Here is a 15219-nt window from a genome sequence, read left to right on the forward strand (position 1 = left end):
TAGTTTTTAGAAAAAGTTTGGCAGCATGGACTGATACACTTAAACTAAGGTGTGCAATAAACAAAAAAATTGTTCTTTTCAACTTGTATTAAAATATGAAATAGAATTGAGTACAGTGTGGTTTTTGTGATAAGAAAGTTATTATTTTGGACTCACAAGACTCAAAATATAACTTTTGATTTTATCTTTTTTTTTGTCAGGTGAGTGTAAGTGTGAGGACATGTGGTCTGGATGCATAATGGGAGATATGGGGTAAGGCATTTCACTAGAGGAAAGTCATGTTCTTTATACAGTGACATAAAGGAAAGGTGTGAAAATGTTTCCCTCTTGTGGTTCAGCGGAATATTTTTGGTGACTCATTTTTCAGAAAGTAAGGAATTAGCTATGTACCTTAGATACTTTCAAAGAAATGTGAAAATAAGTGACTTAATGAGAGGATATGTGAGAATTTTTGGTGAATGCTGATTTAACTTTAAAAGCACTGGTTTCAACAGTCAAGCCATGTTATTGCAAAGAAGCAGAAGCATGCGTAGCTTCTTTTCTCCTGCATGTTTGCTGTTGAGTTATGGGAACAAACAATGACATACCCTAATTCTTGAAATACTGTAATCAAATTTCTGAAGTATGTCTCATTTTCAGTGTTTCTGTTGGAATCTTTCATCTGTATCTATCATTTTTTTATCCCTCAAGTTGTGTGATATTGTCAGAAAAAAACACTCCCATTGGAGGCTGAGTGTACCTGGAGAGATTTTACCTAAGAACTAGTGAATCAGCAAATTTTTGTTACTGATTGAAACTTGATGCCTTCTAATATGTGTATACAGGCCTTAATTCTTATTACAGGCTTCTCTTTCATCATGTGTGTGAGTTAAACTGTAGTCTAGTTTTAGATGTAGGCAGTGCTCCAAGTTTTTAATTCATTTCAAGTGGATCTGCAAATTTTCACAATAGCTTTGTGGTCAGAAAAATTTTGAACAAAGTGTATTTCATCCAAAACTCTTTGAAAGTATGAATGTGTGCATTTTTCACCTTGGTATACCTGAAAACATATACGGTAGGATTTTTCTGATTTCTAGTGTGTTAAAAATCAAATCAGAGAAACATTTTTGATTCTTGAAAAAGTGCTTTCTTATTTAAGGGTCTTAAAATTCTTTATCTGATGTTCAAACCTTTCAAATAATTAGGTACACAAAAAAACCTTTTATTTACCTAGCTTATTGATGAATGTTGGTGAATTCCACAATCTCTGTAGTGTTTAGACCTAAGTGATGAACGCTAGGGATGGAAAGGGCCAGTAATCACTCCTAGCAATGAAGGATAACACTTTGGCTAATATTTTTTTTATTCTGTGATGAGCTGATAGAGGAAAGCCCTTGAGACTCCACAATCTGCTTGAAGCATAACTACTTTCATGACTATGCACCTGAATATAAAGATCACTGAAGTTGCTTTGAGAAAAATTATTTCCCTGTGGAAAGGATCCATGCAAAGATTCATATGGTTTTTAGGTGGGGCACTGTGCCTCAGATTGGCGCTCTGTACTCAACTGAAATTTACTGAGTGGGACACACGATAGGGGGAAGCTGAAATGTTAGATGGTGTTTGTTAGAAGCATGTTTAAAATGGCATAACTCCATTATATGAAAATTCTGTGGGCCAGGAGAGCAATTTCCTCTAAGAGGGAAACAAACTACGATCAGTCTTTGTCTCTTGCAGTATGTATGGGAAATAAATATATTTCTGAGATCAGGCCTGTTAGTGGAACAAGTCACACTTGTGAGAACTACACACTGTGTAATAAGACTTGTGATCCTTGACTTGTAAAAGTTTAGTGAAATGTTCTAAACCTCTCACTTTCCATGAGCTCTATGTCATTGTTGAAATTTCCTTGTCATTTACTGAAAGGATTTCCAATTAGATAGACTTACAAAGAATCACTTTGATTCTGAACAGCATGCTTTTATACTTTTTCTAAACTATAATGTCATATTTCTCCTATTTTGAAAAAAGAAAATACAGTGTAAAAAGCACTAGAGAAAGTAATCCTGCTACCTTATTTCTGTCAGGTACTATCTTCCAAGCAAGTTCTCTGAGTGTGATATTGAAGAGTATCATGAATTTTTAAACAATGGAGGTGGTGCCTGCCTTTTCAATAAACCAACCAAAGTAAGCATTACCTTATTATTGAGTATTATTTCTATTCTATTCCTAATTTAGATGAAACCAAGAAAAATGAAAATTATAATGTTGGGGAAAAAACTGTAATTTTTATATTTCTGGTTTTTTGCTTAGTTCTAACTATTCTGGCAACATATGGGTCTAAGTAGATTATTTTAGTTCATAGTAGTTTGGAAATTATATTTAAATACATCTTTAATAAAGTGGTTTCATGTCCAACAGAGTTCCCAGAGCCTTTGATCTAGAACCATCCCTCATGCAGTTTATTCTGAATATTGTAAATACAATACATTTTTGTATTATATATTTGTATGATATTATTGTATTGTATTATGTTATATATTACAACTGACTGTATTTACTGGGGTTTCAAGTGTCTTGGTAAACTTTTGCACAGCTTGTTTTCTAATTTGCATTAAATGTCTTTTGGTACAAATCTCTGGAGGCTGAAGTAGGATCATTTTTATTTCACATCTGTCCCAAGATGAAGACATGACTTCTATAGCCTCTGCAGGGGGTGCCTTGCCCCACCACCAGACATTTAAGGCAGGTAAATACAAAGCAAGACTAAAGAAACTCCAGCCAAGGTGCAAGGGCTTCTGCAGTGGAGGATTTGCAGCAGTGTTTCAGTGTATTCCTGCTCTGTTTACTGAAGCACATGTTAAAACGTAAAGCAAGCAGAATAATGGTCTTGGCTCTTTTCTATATATAATTAATGTTAGCCTCTGCTTAATGGCTGTCTTTCAACAAGCAAAGAAAAGAGGCTAAGGCAGAAAGACAGTCCAGTGTGGAAAAAAGACTTGATAACTGAGATGGACACAGATGTAAAAGAGAAGAAAGCCAGTTCAGGAGTGATGCATGTTCCTTCTGGTGCATCTGAGAAAAAGTGCATCTTCTGACAACCACAAAGTTTCCATAAATGTTAGAGAGGGGAAGAGAAGGCATCAGATCTGGACAAGCTGAGACTGCTTTTCTCCTAAAGGTCTCTTTTCATGGAATAATGTATTATTAAAAATGGAGAGAAAGCACTGTAATTCATTAATAAGATGTAAGATTTCTAATTTAGAATGCAGATGCATTTTAAAAGTTTGTTAAGGGTGAAGAGAAATACTGGTGGTTTTATTTCTTTGCTGAGTGAATTGTTTACATAGTGTAATGTGACTTACTTGATCTCGAGCACAAGTCCTATGAGGAGAGGCTGAGGGAGCTGGAGTTGTTTAGACTGGAGAAGAGGAGGCTCAGAGAAGACCTCATCACTCTCTACAACTACCTGAAAGGAGGTTGTAGCCACATGAGGGTTGGTCTCTTCTCCCAGGCAACCAGCAGCAGGACAAGAGTGGATGATCTTATGCTGTGCCAGGGGAGGTTTAGGTTGGATATTAGGAAGAAATTTTTTACAGAGAAAGTAATCAGACACTGGAATGGGCTGCCCAGGGAGGTGGTGAATTCACTGTCCCTGGAGGTTTTTAAGGAGAGACTGGATGTGGCACTTAGTGCCATGGTCTGGTAACCATGGCGGTGTTGGATCAAGGGTTGGACTTGATGATCTTGGAGGTCTTTTCTAAACCGGTTAATCTGTGATTCTGTGATTCTATGATTCTGTGATCTTCTTTTAGTGATTTTGTTTACACATCTGTCATTTGAAAAAAAAAACAATTGCCCTGCTCCAATTTAGTTTGGCATATTTACAATTTGTTTCTAATGGCATGCAGAAATGTGGAAGTTAGATGTGGAAGCCATGGTGACTCTTTTATATATTGTGATTGAGTTTGTTTAAAGGTATTGTCAATGGATGTCTGTCTAATTCACAAAGCTGTCAAAGATGTGTTTCCTAGCAAGGACGGTGAAACACAAACTTACTTTTGCTTTTCAGAAATTATGAGATAAAGGAAAGTTGATTTGACAAGATGCAGTGTTTGACAGTGCTCCACTGTTAGATCAGCTATGATCCCGAAAATTACATCAGTGGCTGCTGAAGCAGATTGAACATATGCGCTTTTCAAATGAATGGATGAATAATATAAATTTTGGGAAAAGTTACACAATTTGCTTTTAATGTGTTTTTTTTTCTTCAATTTCATATTTAGCTGTCCCTGTGTACTGTAGCAAATTGGCCCAATATTTTCACAGAATCACAGATTATGCCTAGTTGGAAAGATCATCGAGTCCAACCCTTAGCCCTGCACAGGACCATCCTCAAGAGTTACACTATATGCCTGAGAGTATCATCCAAGCACTTCCTTAACTCTGTCAGGCTTGGTGCTCTGACCACTTCCCTGGGGAACCTGTTCCAGTGCCCAACCAGCCTTTGGGTGAAGAACCTCTTTCTAATATCCAACCTAAACCTCCCCTGACACAACTCCAGGCCATTCCTCAGGTCCTGTGACTGGTCACCACAGAGAAGAAAGAGATCAGTGCCTGCCCTTCCTCTTCCCCTCACGAGGAAGTTGTAACAGCAATGAGGTCTCCCCTCAGTCTCCTCCAGACTGAACTGACCAAGTGACCTCAGCCACTCCTTATATGGCTTCCCCTCAAGGCCTTTTCAAGGCAGGATGCTCTGTTACTGCCATCTCCTTGTCTCTGTTTTGCAGCCCACCTAGACATAAGGAAGAAGTTAAGATGTCTGGAAAAATACATAGGAAACAAGCAGTTTTTACAACTCCTTAGTAACTCTAAAAGATAATTGCTTGCATACATTTTATGTTAAATTCTACATATGCATTTCATGCTGCAGTCAAATTTCCATTTCAATAGGGGGATCTAATAATAGCACATCAACCTGTGTCAGGCTGTGGTTTGTGGCACAGTGAAATGCGCGGGGTGATGCTTCATCCTGTGGACTACTGACAGAGAGGCAGCAGGTGGAGAGAAATGCACTCTACACCATGAATGATGTACTTGTGCAGATGGCACAAGAGAACTTAGAGGACAATCTGCAAAATTTTAATCTTATGATACATTTATATGCCTTCTCATTTATTTTCTTTTAGAAGAATTATGTGTTGTAATTTTAGAAAAACAGAAACAATGAAACTGGAAAGAATAGAATATGAGTGTCTAAGTGTTCATTAGAAGAGAGTATAGCACACAAGTATACAGATTTAGATATTTTAAGTTACGGTTCAGTGGGAAGACTGAAAGGAAAGGGAGGAAGTCTCACCAGCTATACTTCCTCATCTCCCTTATGTGATACACGCTTATAGAAAACTGCTGAAAGTTCCCAACTGTGGTAGAGGAAAAGGGAAAGAAAAATCCAACTACAACAAAAACTGACAAAGAAACCCAGCTGCTTGACTTTCCATGCATTTCTAAGCCACATACTACCAAAGGAGAAATTTTTATGGGTTTTCCTTCTGAACTTACAGTGCAGGCTTTAACCTCTGAGCCCTCATCCCTTGAATTTCAGAACAACAGCAATTGCAACCACTGTGAAGATAATGAAAGCATCATATTGTTTTAATTTTCTTCCTTTATTGTCACATTTTTTGTTTTTCATTGTAACTTCTGCTCAAACTGAATTTGCTGTAAAACTGACAGTTATGCATGGAAGTTACCATGTGACTGGGCAGTATTGCTGAACTAATTTAAAGCAGTGTTCATTCTTTGTACACCTCAGTTGTGTTCTCTTAGTCTGTTTCAGACTGGATACTGTTTTTCAGTTAATAAATTTAGAGTGCTAGGTAAAAAACCATGTTGCACAGAGTAAATACGACAATGATTCCCTTAGGAGAGACATGCCCTTTGATTTCTGCATTTGCCCTGCAGCTTCTGGATCCTCCAGAATGTGGCAATGGCTTTGTGGAAGATGGAGAAGAATGTGACTGTGGGACAATAGCAGTAAGTACAATGCACTTTAAGTGAGTAACTAGATTCTCCAAGACTTGGTGCTGCCCGTTGCTGCCATTAACAATAAGTGGGGGAAGACAAGCAATGCGAAGGTCCTGTGCCAAAGAATTCAGAACTTCTTACATTTTCCATCATGTTTAACAGAATGTGGTCCAGCTTTTTTATTTTATCACCACATAAATTCTGAAGAGTAATAGTAATACCTGCCTGTGCAGAATCAGGCCTTCAAAGATGTTAAAGAAAGTATTTTGCTAGTTGGGAACACGACTCTGGTCAGTGCTAAAATGTCAGTATTTAATGATTGACAATATGAAGTTAGAAAAATTATTTTCTATATTGCATAGGAAACAGCAGTTTCACGCCCCACAAGTGCATGCCTTTTTCTTCTTCCAGGTGCCTAAAAGCCTGATTAGAATTCCATTCAGGTAGCATGCTGAGATGAGAAGTAATAAGAGAGCTTGGGGCTCATGTGCTTTTCCCATGTATTCTGTTATAAGTGTGTGTGTTCCTCAGGAGTGTGCCAGTGAAGGAGGAGAGTGCTGCAACACTTGCACCCTGACAGCGGGCTCCCAGTGCAGCAACGGGCTTTGCTGTCGGAAGTGCCGGGTAAGGGCAGTGACCTTCACTGCAGCATCCTGGTGGGAATGCATCCGGGTGGCTGCAGGTACCACATCCCTTCCAGACCTTGTGATTGCTCTTCTGAAAGCTTACCTTTTAAAATTGGCTGAAATCTGATTTGTCTGGGGCTATACTCTGTCTTTTAGGCTTGGCTTCTTGGGGCAGGGACTGTCATCAAATGCAGAGGTAAATTAAATCCTTCCAGTTTCAGAGAAGTTTTAATCAGGTTGAAGTTCCATGAGATTTCATTAGATGTCCTTGTGCCATTCGCAGTGCCATACGTGCTGCTCTGGATTTGCCCCATGAGACTGAATGGGAAAATTGTACCACAGAGGGTCTGAGAAAAGGATAGAGTAACAAAACCAAAAGCACAGGTAGCAGAATTGTTCAGAAGGGTTCGTCTAAAAGACACATGACTTCAGTTTCAGTTTGGTCTGCCTGTGTCTCCTTATGTTTGGACTGACTGAAACCCCATTGAGTAAAAAGAACCAAGCCCTATGTAAACTGTAAGGTGTTCTTCCTGATACATCAGTAAATAGTAAAAAGAGGTTTAACCAGATCTTGGCTGTAAGGGAGCCCAGCTAAATATGACTTCAGATAGTTGTTTATACTCATTTAGTAATAATGACAATTAGTATTAATGTAATTAAAACTCTGGTGTACTATGTGTGATATTTTTATCTTTGTCTGTGCACATTTGATGGTTTCATTTCCTTGGGAGGATCATTAGTAATAACTGCGGACCACATTCTCGACGTTTTGCTCATCCTAATGTTAAAAAAAGAAAAAGCACAGATTATGCTGGAACAGATCACATTTCCCTTAGCACATTCCTTTTTTTAATGTAATATAAAAAAAAAAATCAGCAGATTGCTAGTGTGGGTGAATTTTGTTCAAGAATCCAAGTCACATAGGCAGTACCTTAAAGACTATCAGAACAAAACTAAGCTTCTGTATTTTTTGCAAAGAACACAAGGTTTTATCTACATACAGAGTGGCAAGGGTGAGCAAATGAACAGAAAAGTAGAATTTTGCAGAACAGGTATCCCCAGGAGGTGCTAATCAGGACAACTCAAAAGACCATATATAAGAGTTCCCAAACTTGGAGTTACCTTCCCCTGTAATACCCTGCCTGAAAGCAGGATTGAAGGATGGATTGAAAGCAAAACATGGTGAGTGTACATCCTAGCATCCTGTAATGTCTCTGACAAAATTCCTGTCTGCATTTTTCCAAAGACCGGTAGGAAAAGGAAGCTGAAGGCTCAGAAAGTACCCTAGTCTAGCTCTTCCACTGATTGGGCCCGTTGGCACCAGTTGTGGAGTTAGCAGTTTTCCCCACCAAAATGTGTGTGCATGTAGACCAAAAAAAAGGAAAACTCAGTGCTGCAAAATGTATTGGGTATCACAGGGTTAAGAAAACTTTCAGGATAAAATAAGGCATCTGTAGTATGTCCATGACCAGAAGCACTAACAATTTCCACAAATGGGATGTCTTCCTGCTTTTCCAGGTCTTGAGACTTAGCCCATTGTTAAATATCTGGTCACTTGGAAAATTGTTAAATATCTGGTCACTTGGAAAATTATGTACAGAATTCAGTACATTTAGTAATAGTTTCCATTCTGCAACAACAGTGGGGGATTATGATAACCAGAGTGTTCAGCCATGGAGCTCTGTGGTGTTCTTCACTCCTAGAGAGAGGATCAGGATCACTCTTTTTATGTTGTAAAGAAGACTAAAATAGTCATAGAACGGCACGATGACCTGGTCAGGATAATGCTGAAAGCCACTGTGGTATTGGTTTGATAAATCCCAGGTGTTCTGTGTTCCAGGAGAGCACTTCTCCTGCTTGGTCCCCCAGTTGATGCACTTGGGAGGGAGTGCCTCAGAGAGTGGTATCACTTGCACGAGTAAAAGGCTTGAGTGGTGCGGCAGTCACACCACAGAAAGTGTTTGCACTTCAGTCAGCACATGAATATTTCCCATTTTTTATTTTAGATAAAGCTATAAGGAAGCATTGCATTTAAGGCAAGATATGGAGAAATGAAGAAACTAATTTTCTGTTCTTTTTTTTCCAGTTTGAACCTAAAGGAGTTTTGTGTCGAGAAGCGGTGAATGATTGTGATATTGCAGAGAACTGCACAGGAAATTCTAGTCAGGTGATTTTTGTGTCTTCTATCCAAAGACTAAAAATCCCACATGTAGTGTCGCAATCACAATGAATGTTACTGTTTTGTGTAGTAAGGTAAATAAAAATTGTGTTAAACCTGTTGATACTGAAGAAACCAGCATGATACTGAAATAATTTTTCATATTACTTTTGTTGTATACTTTGCTTTCATGCTTGTCTGATCTATGATCTATTACTTATTTTATATTTCTATAGTGTTCTCCTAATATTCATAAAATGGATGGATATTCATGTGATAACAAACAGGTAATTAGCACTTCAGTTTGTTTTACGTTCTTTCTGCTGTTGTAAATAGCTTTTTATAGATTTTATTTTTTAAGATCTTTGGAAGTCACCTGGGACAGTTCTGCTAACATTCATGAGTTTTGGGTGCTTGTCATATTTTCAATGAAAAAAAGCTAGAATCACATTAGCTCCCTCAGTAGAAAGCGTGTGACAAATCTGTAGAGTAAAAAATACATATTTTGGAAAATCAAGTGATTTGAAACCTGTTCTGTATTTTTTTCTTTCTTTCTAGGGTATTTGTTTTGGAGGAAGATGTAAAACCAGGGACCGGCAATGTAAATATATCTGGGGTGAAAGTGAGTGAATGTTATTGTTTCTACATTGGTTGTAATTCATGTGGCTTGAAAGATTATTTTAGCTAAAAAAAATTATGGAGGAGACATATTGAGAACCATTGAAAATATCTAGAACTATATGTCCCTCCGACTCTTCCCCCTTCATTTCATCTTTCCATCCTCTTTTCCAGCTCTTTCTCCAGTGTTTGTTAGCCTACTGGTGTTTACTCTGAAGTCTGAGGTTTAAGTTCTCATTAATAATCACCTAGGGAGTCTATACTCTTTAATTTAGGCTCATTAGTCTCCATTAGGGTTCATTAATTAATTTCAGTGTCTTTTGGACATTTTTGACCAATAACCCCTCATCAATCTGAACAAAATCTAAAATCTCTTTTAATTCAGAAGAACATTGTGCAGTTTCATGGACCCCCTGCATATCATGGTACTTCAGTTCACAAATTGGGAAACCCTGCTTTCTTGATTGTGCATTCCCATTTCCTGTGACCTGGCTTTTCAAAGTCATCATCATCTTAGAAGAGATTTGTTTCTGTTTTTAGAAGTGACGGCTGCTGACAGGTACTGCTATGAGAAGCTGAATATTGAAGGAACTGAGAAAGGAAACTGTGGAAGAGACAAAGAGTCTTGGATACAGTGCAATAAACAGTAAGTTGATCCATTTAGAAAACAACTGGTATGAGTTTTTTGATCCCTGATCCATTTCTTTAGCTGATATGAAGAGGCTCAAAAAGCCTCTGTGTGGATCAGAATTCTCTTGGCCGCCTTCTGCAGACCTTTGTGCAAGAAGTTGTGGAGGAAGCAGAGTGTTGAGAAGAGATGATCTCTGACAAGAGAGCACCATCTGAGCTTGGGAAAACTTGGACCAAAAGTGGCCCTAGTACTCTTGGTGAGGCTTAGCAGTGAGGGGGAGAGTAGCCTGTGGTCTCACGTCTTGGTGTGGTATCTTTTTATGCTGTGCCATTGCATTGCTAAGTTGCATTCACTTTTCATTGTATTGTAACTTTTCAAATATTTTCCTGCAAGTTGTTGCCTAAACCATTGTTTCACGTTCTGTATTTATGCAGTTGATTATTTCTGCCTATTTTTGAACCTTTCACCAGTCCTTATAAAACAGTTTTTTCAGATTTCTCCATTCTGTCAGTGCCATTTGAATTCTAGTTCTGCCTACTGGTAAACTGATGTCTTTTTCCACCTTTCTGTGCAGATTTGATAACCTTACTTCTGTTCCATTACAAATTCATAAGTAAAAAATATTCAGTAGTATGTGAGATGCCAGACCCTACTATTCTGACAGTGTAAAAGTCTCCACACATGAGAAGTAAAAGTTGCTTCAGCAGTTGAATTAAACTTCATGTCTGCAGTTCCCTTACATATGTGTCATATGAGAGTTTATTTAAAACCAGTATCTACTGTTGCTCCTCTGTGGACAAGTTACTGTGTTTTGATATGTTATTAAATCAGTTTGATGTGATTTGTTCTTGACAACTTCCTCCTTGCTGTTACTCAGAGCGTTTTTGATAATACGTTATAAAATACAGATTTTTCCCAATCTAAGCTCAAGGAGAAAAATTTTCTTGGGAACCACATTATTTATGGGAGTTATTGTCAGTGGGAGAAAAAAGGAGTAGCAAATATGTAACCAAGAAAGTGAAGAAAACCTTATATTTTTTATTATTCATTTTAATTGAATTTTATTTTTTATGAGTATCTTTTTATTCTTTCAATGCAGAGATGTGCTTTGTGGATACCTTCTATGCTCCAATATATCCAGTGTGCCCAGACTTGGAGAACTTGATGGTGAAATCACAACATCCATCTTGCACTTTGGAAGAGTCTACAATTGCAGGTATTTGGAAATCCTGAAAACAGAACAGTGGATATCCATCTTGCATAGAAAAGCTGCTTTATCATTCCTTAGTGCAGAAAAACTATTTCCGTGAAGTTTTTTTTCCTGTTAGCACATAACCATTATTCCATTTCAACCTTTGTTAAGCTTCAGGAAATTAACTGCATTGTGGGGCCTGCAACTCTTTTGCAGTCCCCTCTGTTCAGTGTTTAATTTTGCCTGTAGAGATATAATGCTCTTCTCAGGCCCCTTGATTTTACATTCTTTAGTATTTGTAAAAGTACTTAATGTACCCAAAATACTAAGACATATGCCTGCACTGCCAAAGCTAACTGGCAGCTTAATTTGTTGCTATATGTTCGATGAATCCCAGTTATAGACATGGTATGTTTTCATAGTTTCGTAGAACTGTAAGATGAAATAAAGTCCTAAATAAGTAAACTCAGTGTTTTATGTAACTCTAGCTCTTTCACAAGAAAAATGGTCTTTGTTTTCACCATTACATTTGTTTGATGTAGATATACTATGTTTTACTTTGTTTCACGTTAGAGCCAGTGACATAACGAAGCCAATACTTAGTCTTACTGGTCCTGTGTGTAGTATAATGCTGATAGAAATAAAGGCAGCAGCCCAGAACCCAGTTTCTCAAGTAGACCCATCTATTCACAGCACAAGTCTCCAAGATCCTCTTGGTTGTCTTGCAGTGGTGGCCATGTGAAGCTTGATGAGGAGACGGACCTGGGATACGTAGAGAACGGGACACCGTGTGGGCCCAACATGGTGTGCCTTGACCATCGCTGCCTCCCCACTGAGGCCTTCAACTTCAGCACCTGCCCAGGCACTACAGACAGACAGATTTGCTCAGGACATGGTGTATGTTCTTGCACTCTTTAATCCCTTTTACTGTTTTTACTGAGTACCTGGCACTGTGTAGTGTACTAACCTGTACAGACTTTTCAGGAAGCCAACAGTATGACTCTAGAAGTCTTTATGCCAGAGAAGTTTTTCAAAAGGAAAAGGTAAGGAGGTACCTAAGTAAACCTAATGCATTCCTATCAAGGCATCTTAAGCAATGTGTATGTGTGTAAGTATGTACTAGTTTTACAAAAATTTTATCAATCAATTTTTTTGCTATCACTTTTGCTAACTTGATTGATGTTTCTTCTGGCAATGTAGTGGAGAATAAATACAAAGGTTTTATGCATTGAGAAACTTGGTTCTCTGTTTTTCCAGATGTTCTTTTTAGTAACCTCCTTATTGTGCGAACAGCCAAGATAGTTCATAAGGTTGTTGGATTTTGTTGGCTGAGAGTTACTTTGCTTGGAGGAGGGGGCAGTGAACCAGCTTTTGGCTAGTGGCAGCTTCTCTGCTTGGTGCACAGCCTGTGGCTTTGCTATGGCCCTGGCAAGTCCCCATGTCCCTCACAGTTTGAAACAGTGTCCAGGTCCCTATGGCCGAGATGAGATTAAAGGAGTTGTTCTCTCATGTCTTTTGTCTTGTATACTGTATTAAAACTCCCTTTTTAATCTGAAATCAACCACTTCATCATATTTTGTAAAAAAAAGTCTTGAGATCAGAGTCTCCGAAAGCAATTATAAATGCATTAAAAGATATTAATGTACTTTATACATATTACTTCTATTTATATAAAATGTAATAGTACATTTAATGCATTTATATCTAATACATAAATTTTTTTGTAAAATTTTGCAGGCAGTCAAAATCAGTGCTTTATCACTGTACCTATACTTAAGGTATTAATTACGGGAATGGATTAATTTTCTGATTTTTTTCTGAGCTCCACTTTTGGCTGCAGGTTTGTAGCAATGAAATAAAGTGCGTCTGTGACCGATTCTGGGGAGGAGACGACTGCAGTTCTCGCATCAAAGATTATCTGTTTTTTGATAAAGATGCCATCAATAAAGGTATGTTGTTATAACTTTTACCAATAACTGAAAAATCTTGGATTTGAGGAATGTTCCTTAACCAAAACTAGGTCTCCTACTCTTTCAGTTAGCATACAACATGCTGCACCATTAGAAGCCTTGTTCCTCTCCCTTCCTCCCACAGCAGAAGCGCTCAGTGTCTGTAAATGAGGCCTCAGACCTGGGTTTGGATGTGCATGGTGCTGCTCACAAGCACTCAGTACACCTTTTGGAGCTGGTACCAGTGTGTGCGGCTCTACCTTGCCTGTCCCAGACATCTGAGGGGCCTTATTACATGTATTAGTGGATCAGGACAAGCAGAAAAGTTACTGGGGCTTTTCATATCCAGAGGGAAAGGTCATGTTACTTACATGATTGGTTTTTATTTGTAGTATAAATTTCTTATTACATGGCCAGTGTGCAGCATGTCGGCACACAAATTTTTGGCTTTTACGTTTTTGGGGTGAAAGTTTTTATTCGACTTTAGGCTTGCCTACAAGAGAAGGTTATACTGTGGAAAAAAGAGCATGTAAATGTTTGGCATTATAAATCCTTGTAGGGGGGACAGTTTACCATCTTTCAGAATATCTCTTTTGGTTAATTTACTCAGCTATAGAAGAGATTTGAACAAAACCAGACAGTCACTTTTATTGCAACTTAAACATGTATTTGCCAGGCAGTTCATAAGGATGTAAGCCACAGCAGTTTGATATTGATAATATTGTATTGACATACCTGACATGACTGTCCCATGTAGCAAGTGTTCAGTTAAGGGATTAGACACAGAGATCAAAGCTTGATTTACAGGTGATCTTTTATGTCCATGCTATACTTCAAGATTATATCACTGCTAACAATTAATCAACCTAATACAAGTTGTTCAGGCAGGTTTTTGAAAAATGGTGCATTTACTGGTTTTGTGTATTCTTCTCCTAAAACACTATAATTTTTCCTCTTTCTTGTGTTTCCAGGTGTGGTTAGCACAAATATAATAATAGGGGCTATTGCTGGCACCATTTTAGTGTTGGCTCTCGTTTTAGGAATAACTGGTTGGGGTTACAAGTAAGTAAGTTTTGTTCTTCTTAATACAGTTAAGAAATGTGTGTATTTCATCTGGTAGCCAATTATGTTATGAAAATAGCAATCTAAAAAAATCCTACTTCAGTAATATTTCTACAGGGACATTCTTATAGTACTAATATTTTTCAAGCACTTCTTACATTTGTATGTGATTTTGGAGAGCTTGATCCAGGTTTGAAATTCATTCCTCATTTCAGTTTGGGTTTTTTTTCTTTTTTTTCCTTTGGTAAACGATCAGATTATGATTTTACTGTATCTGACAAAGGAAATACAAAGAATACAGTCTGATTCAATTATCGATTTTTCCTCATAATGAAGTAAATTTAACAAGATTAGCCTTCAGTTTGTCAGTAAAGCATTTAACCATATGCTTCCTTAAACAGATGTTTAATTTAGTCAGCTTAAGCTGAAATTAATTCAGGCACATTTTTTGGTCAGAAAAATCTGTAATTTGCAAATAAGGTGAAAGTTCTTGCCTGGTGTAGAACTGTCAGTGCTCACTGAGAGGCCAAATCGATAACAGTAGCCTGAGTGATCTTTTTCATTTTTCCTTCTTTTATGGATTTCTTCTAAAAATAGAGGGATTTATGGTTCTTTGCTTGTAATAAAAAAAGATTCAAGGTACAGACTTTATCATCTGTTTGGGTGAGACTGGCTCTTGAGGTCCGTCCTCCCTGGGTCCTTGGTGTGCTTGGAGGGCAGGGCAGGTTCAGCTGCAGACAGTGCTACAGCTGGGACATGGCCCCAGAGGTTTGGCATAACAAACTGTCACATCCCATGCTGGTCTGTTAGACTGAGGTAGGGCTGAGGGCAGCTCAGAAATATGTAAGGAAACAAGCATTTGGAAAAAAACATGAAGATTAGGATTGTAGAAAGGTAGGTTATACTGTCTTTGTATATCACTCTCAGTTTCTGACAGCATTTGAAAATCTGGACTTCTCTTTTCTGTAAAAGTCCAA

The 15219-nt window shown here is 37.9% G+C and overlaps 1 protein-coding gene across 5 annotated transcripts in view; it reads left to right on the forward strand.

The window, feature by feature from the left end:
• Positions 1 to 15219, forward strand: part of ADAM22 (ADAM metallopeptidase domain 22) — an 87996-nt gene that overhangs the window by 47655 nt on the left and 25122 nt on the right. For all 5 annotated transcript variants that reach the window (XM_017817727.1, XM_017817728.1, XM_017817729.1 and 2 more), the window contains 12 exons: positions 201 to 252; positions 2067 to 2166; positions 5944 to 6015; positions 6538 to 6630; positions 8719 to 8799; positions 9027 to 9077; positions 9349 to 9412; positions 9949 to 10054; positions 11139 to 11255; positions 11960 to 12128; positions 13072 to 13180; positions 14152 to 14242. In XM_017817727.1, coding sequence (XP_017673216.1) covers positions 201 to 252; positions 2067 to 2166; positions 5944 to 6015; positions 6538 to 6630; positions 8719 to 8799; positions 9027 to 9077; positions 9349 to 9412; positions 9949 to 10054; positions 11139 to 11255; positions 11960 to 12128; positions 13072 to 13180; positions 14152 to 14242 — 1105 coding nt within the window. The remainder of the gene's footprint in view (positions 1 to 200; positions 253 to 2066; positions 2167 to 5943; positions 6016 to 6537; positions 6631 to 8718; positions 8800 to 9026; positions 9078 to 9348; positions 9413 to 9948; positions 10055 to 11138; positions 11256 to 11959; positions 12129 to 13071; positions 13181 to 14151; positions 14243 to 15219) is intronic.

This window comes from Lepidothrix coronata, unplaced genomic scaffold (genome assembly GCF_001604755.1).
Source record: "Lepidothrix coronata isolate B3197 unplaced genomic scaffold, Lepidothrix_coronata-1.0 Scaffold62, whole genome shotgun sequence".
NCBI lineage: Eukaryota > Metazoa > Chordata > Aves > Passeriformes > Pipridae > Lepidothrix > Lepidothrix coronata.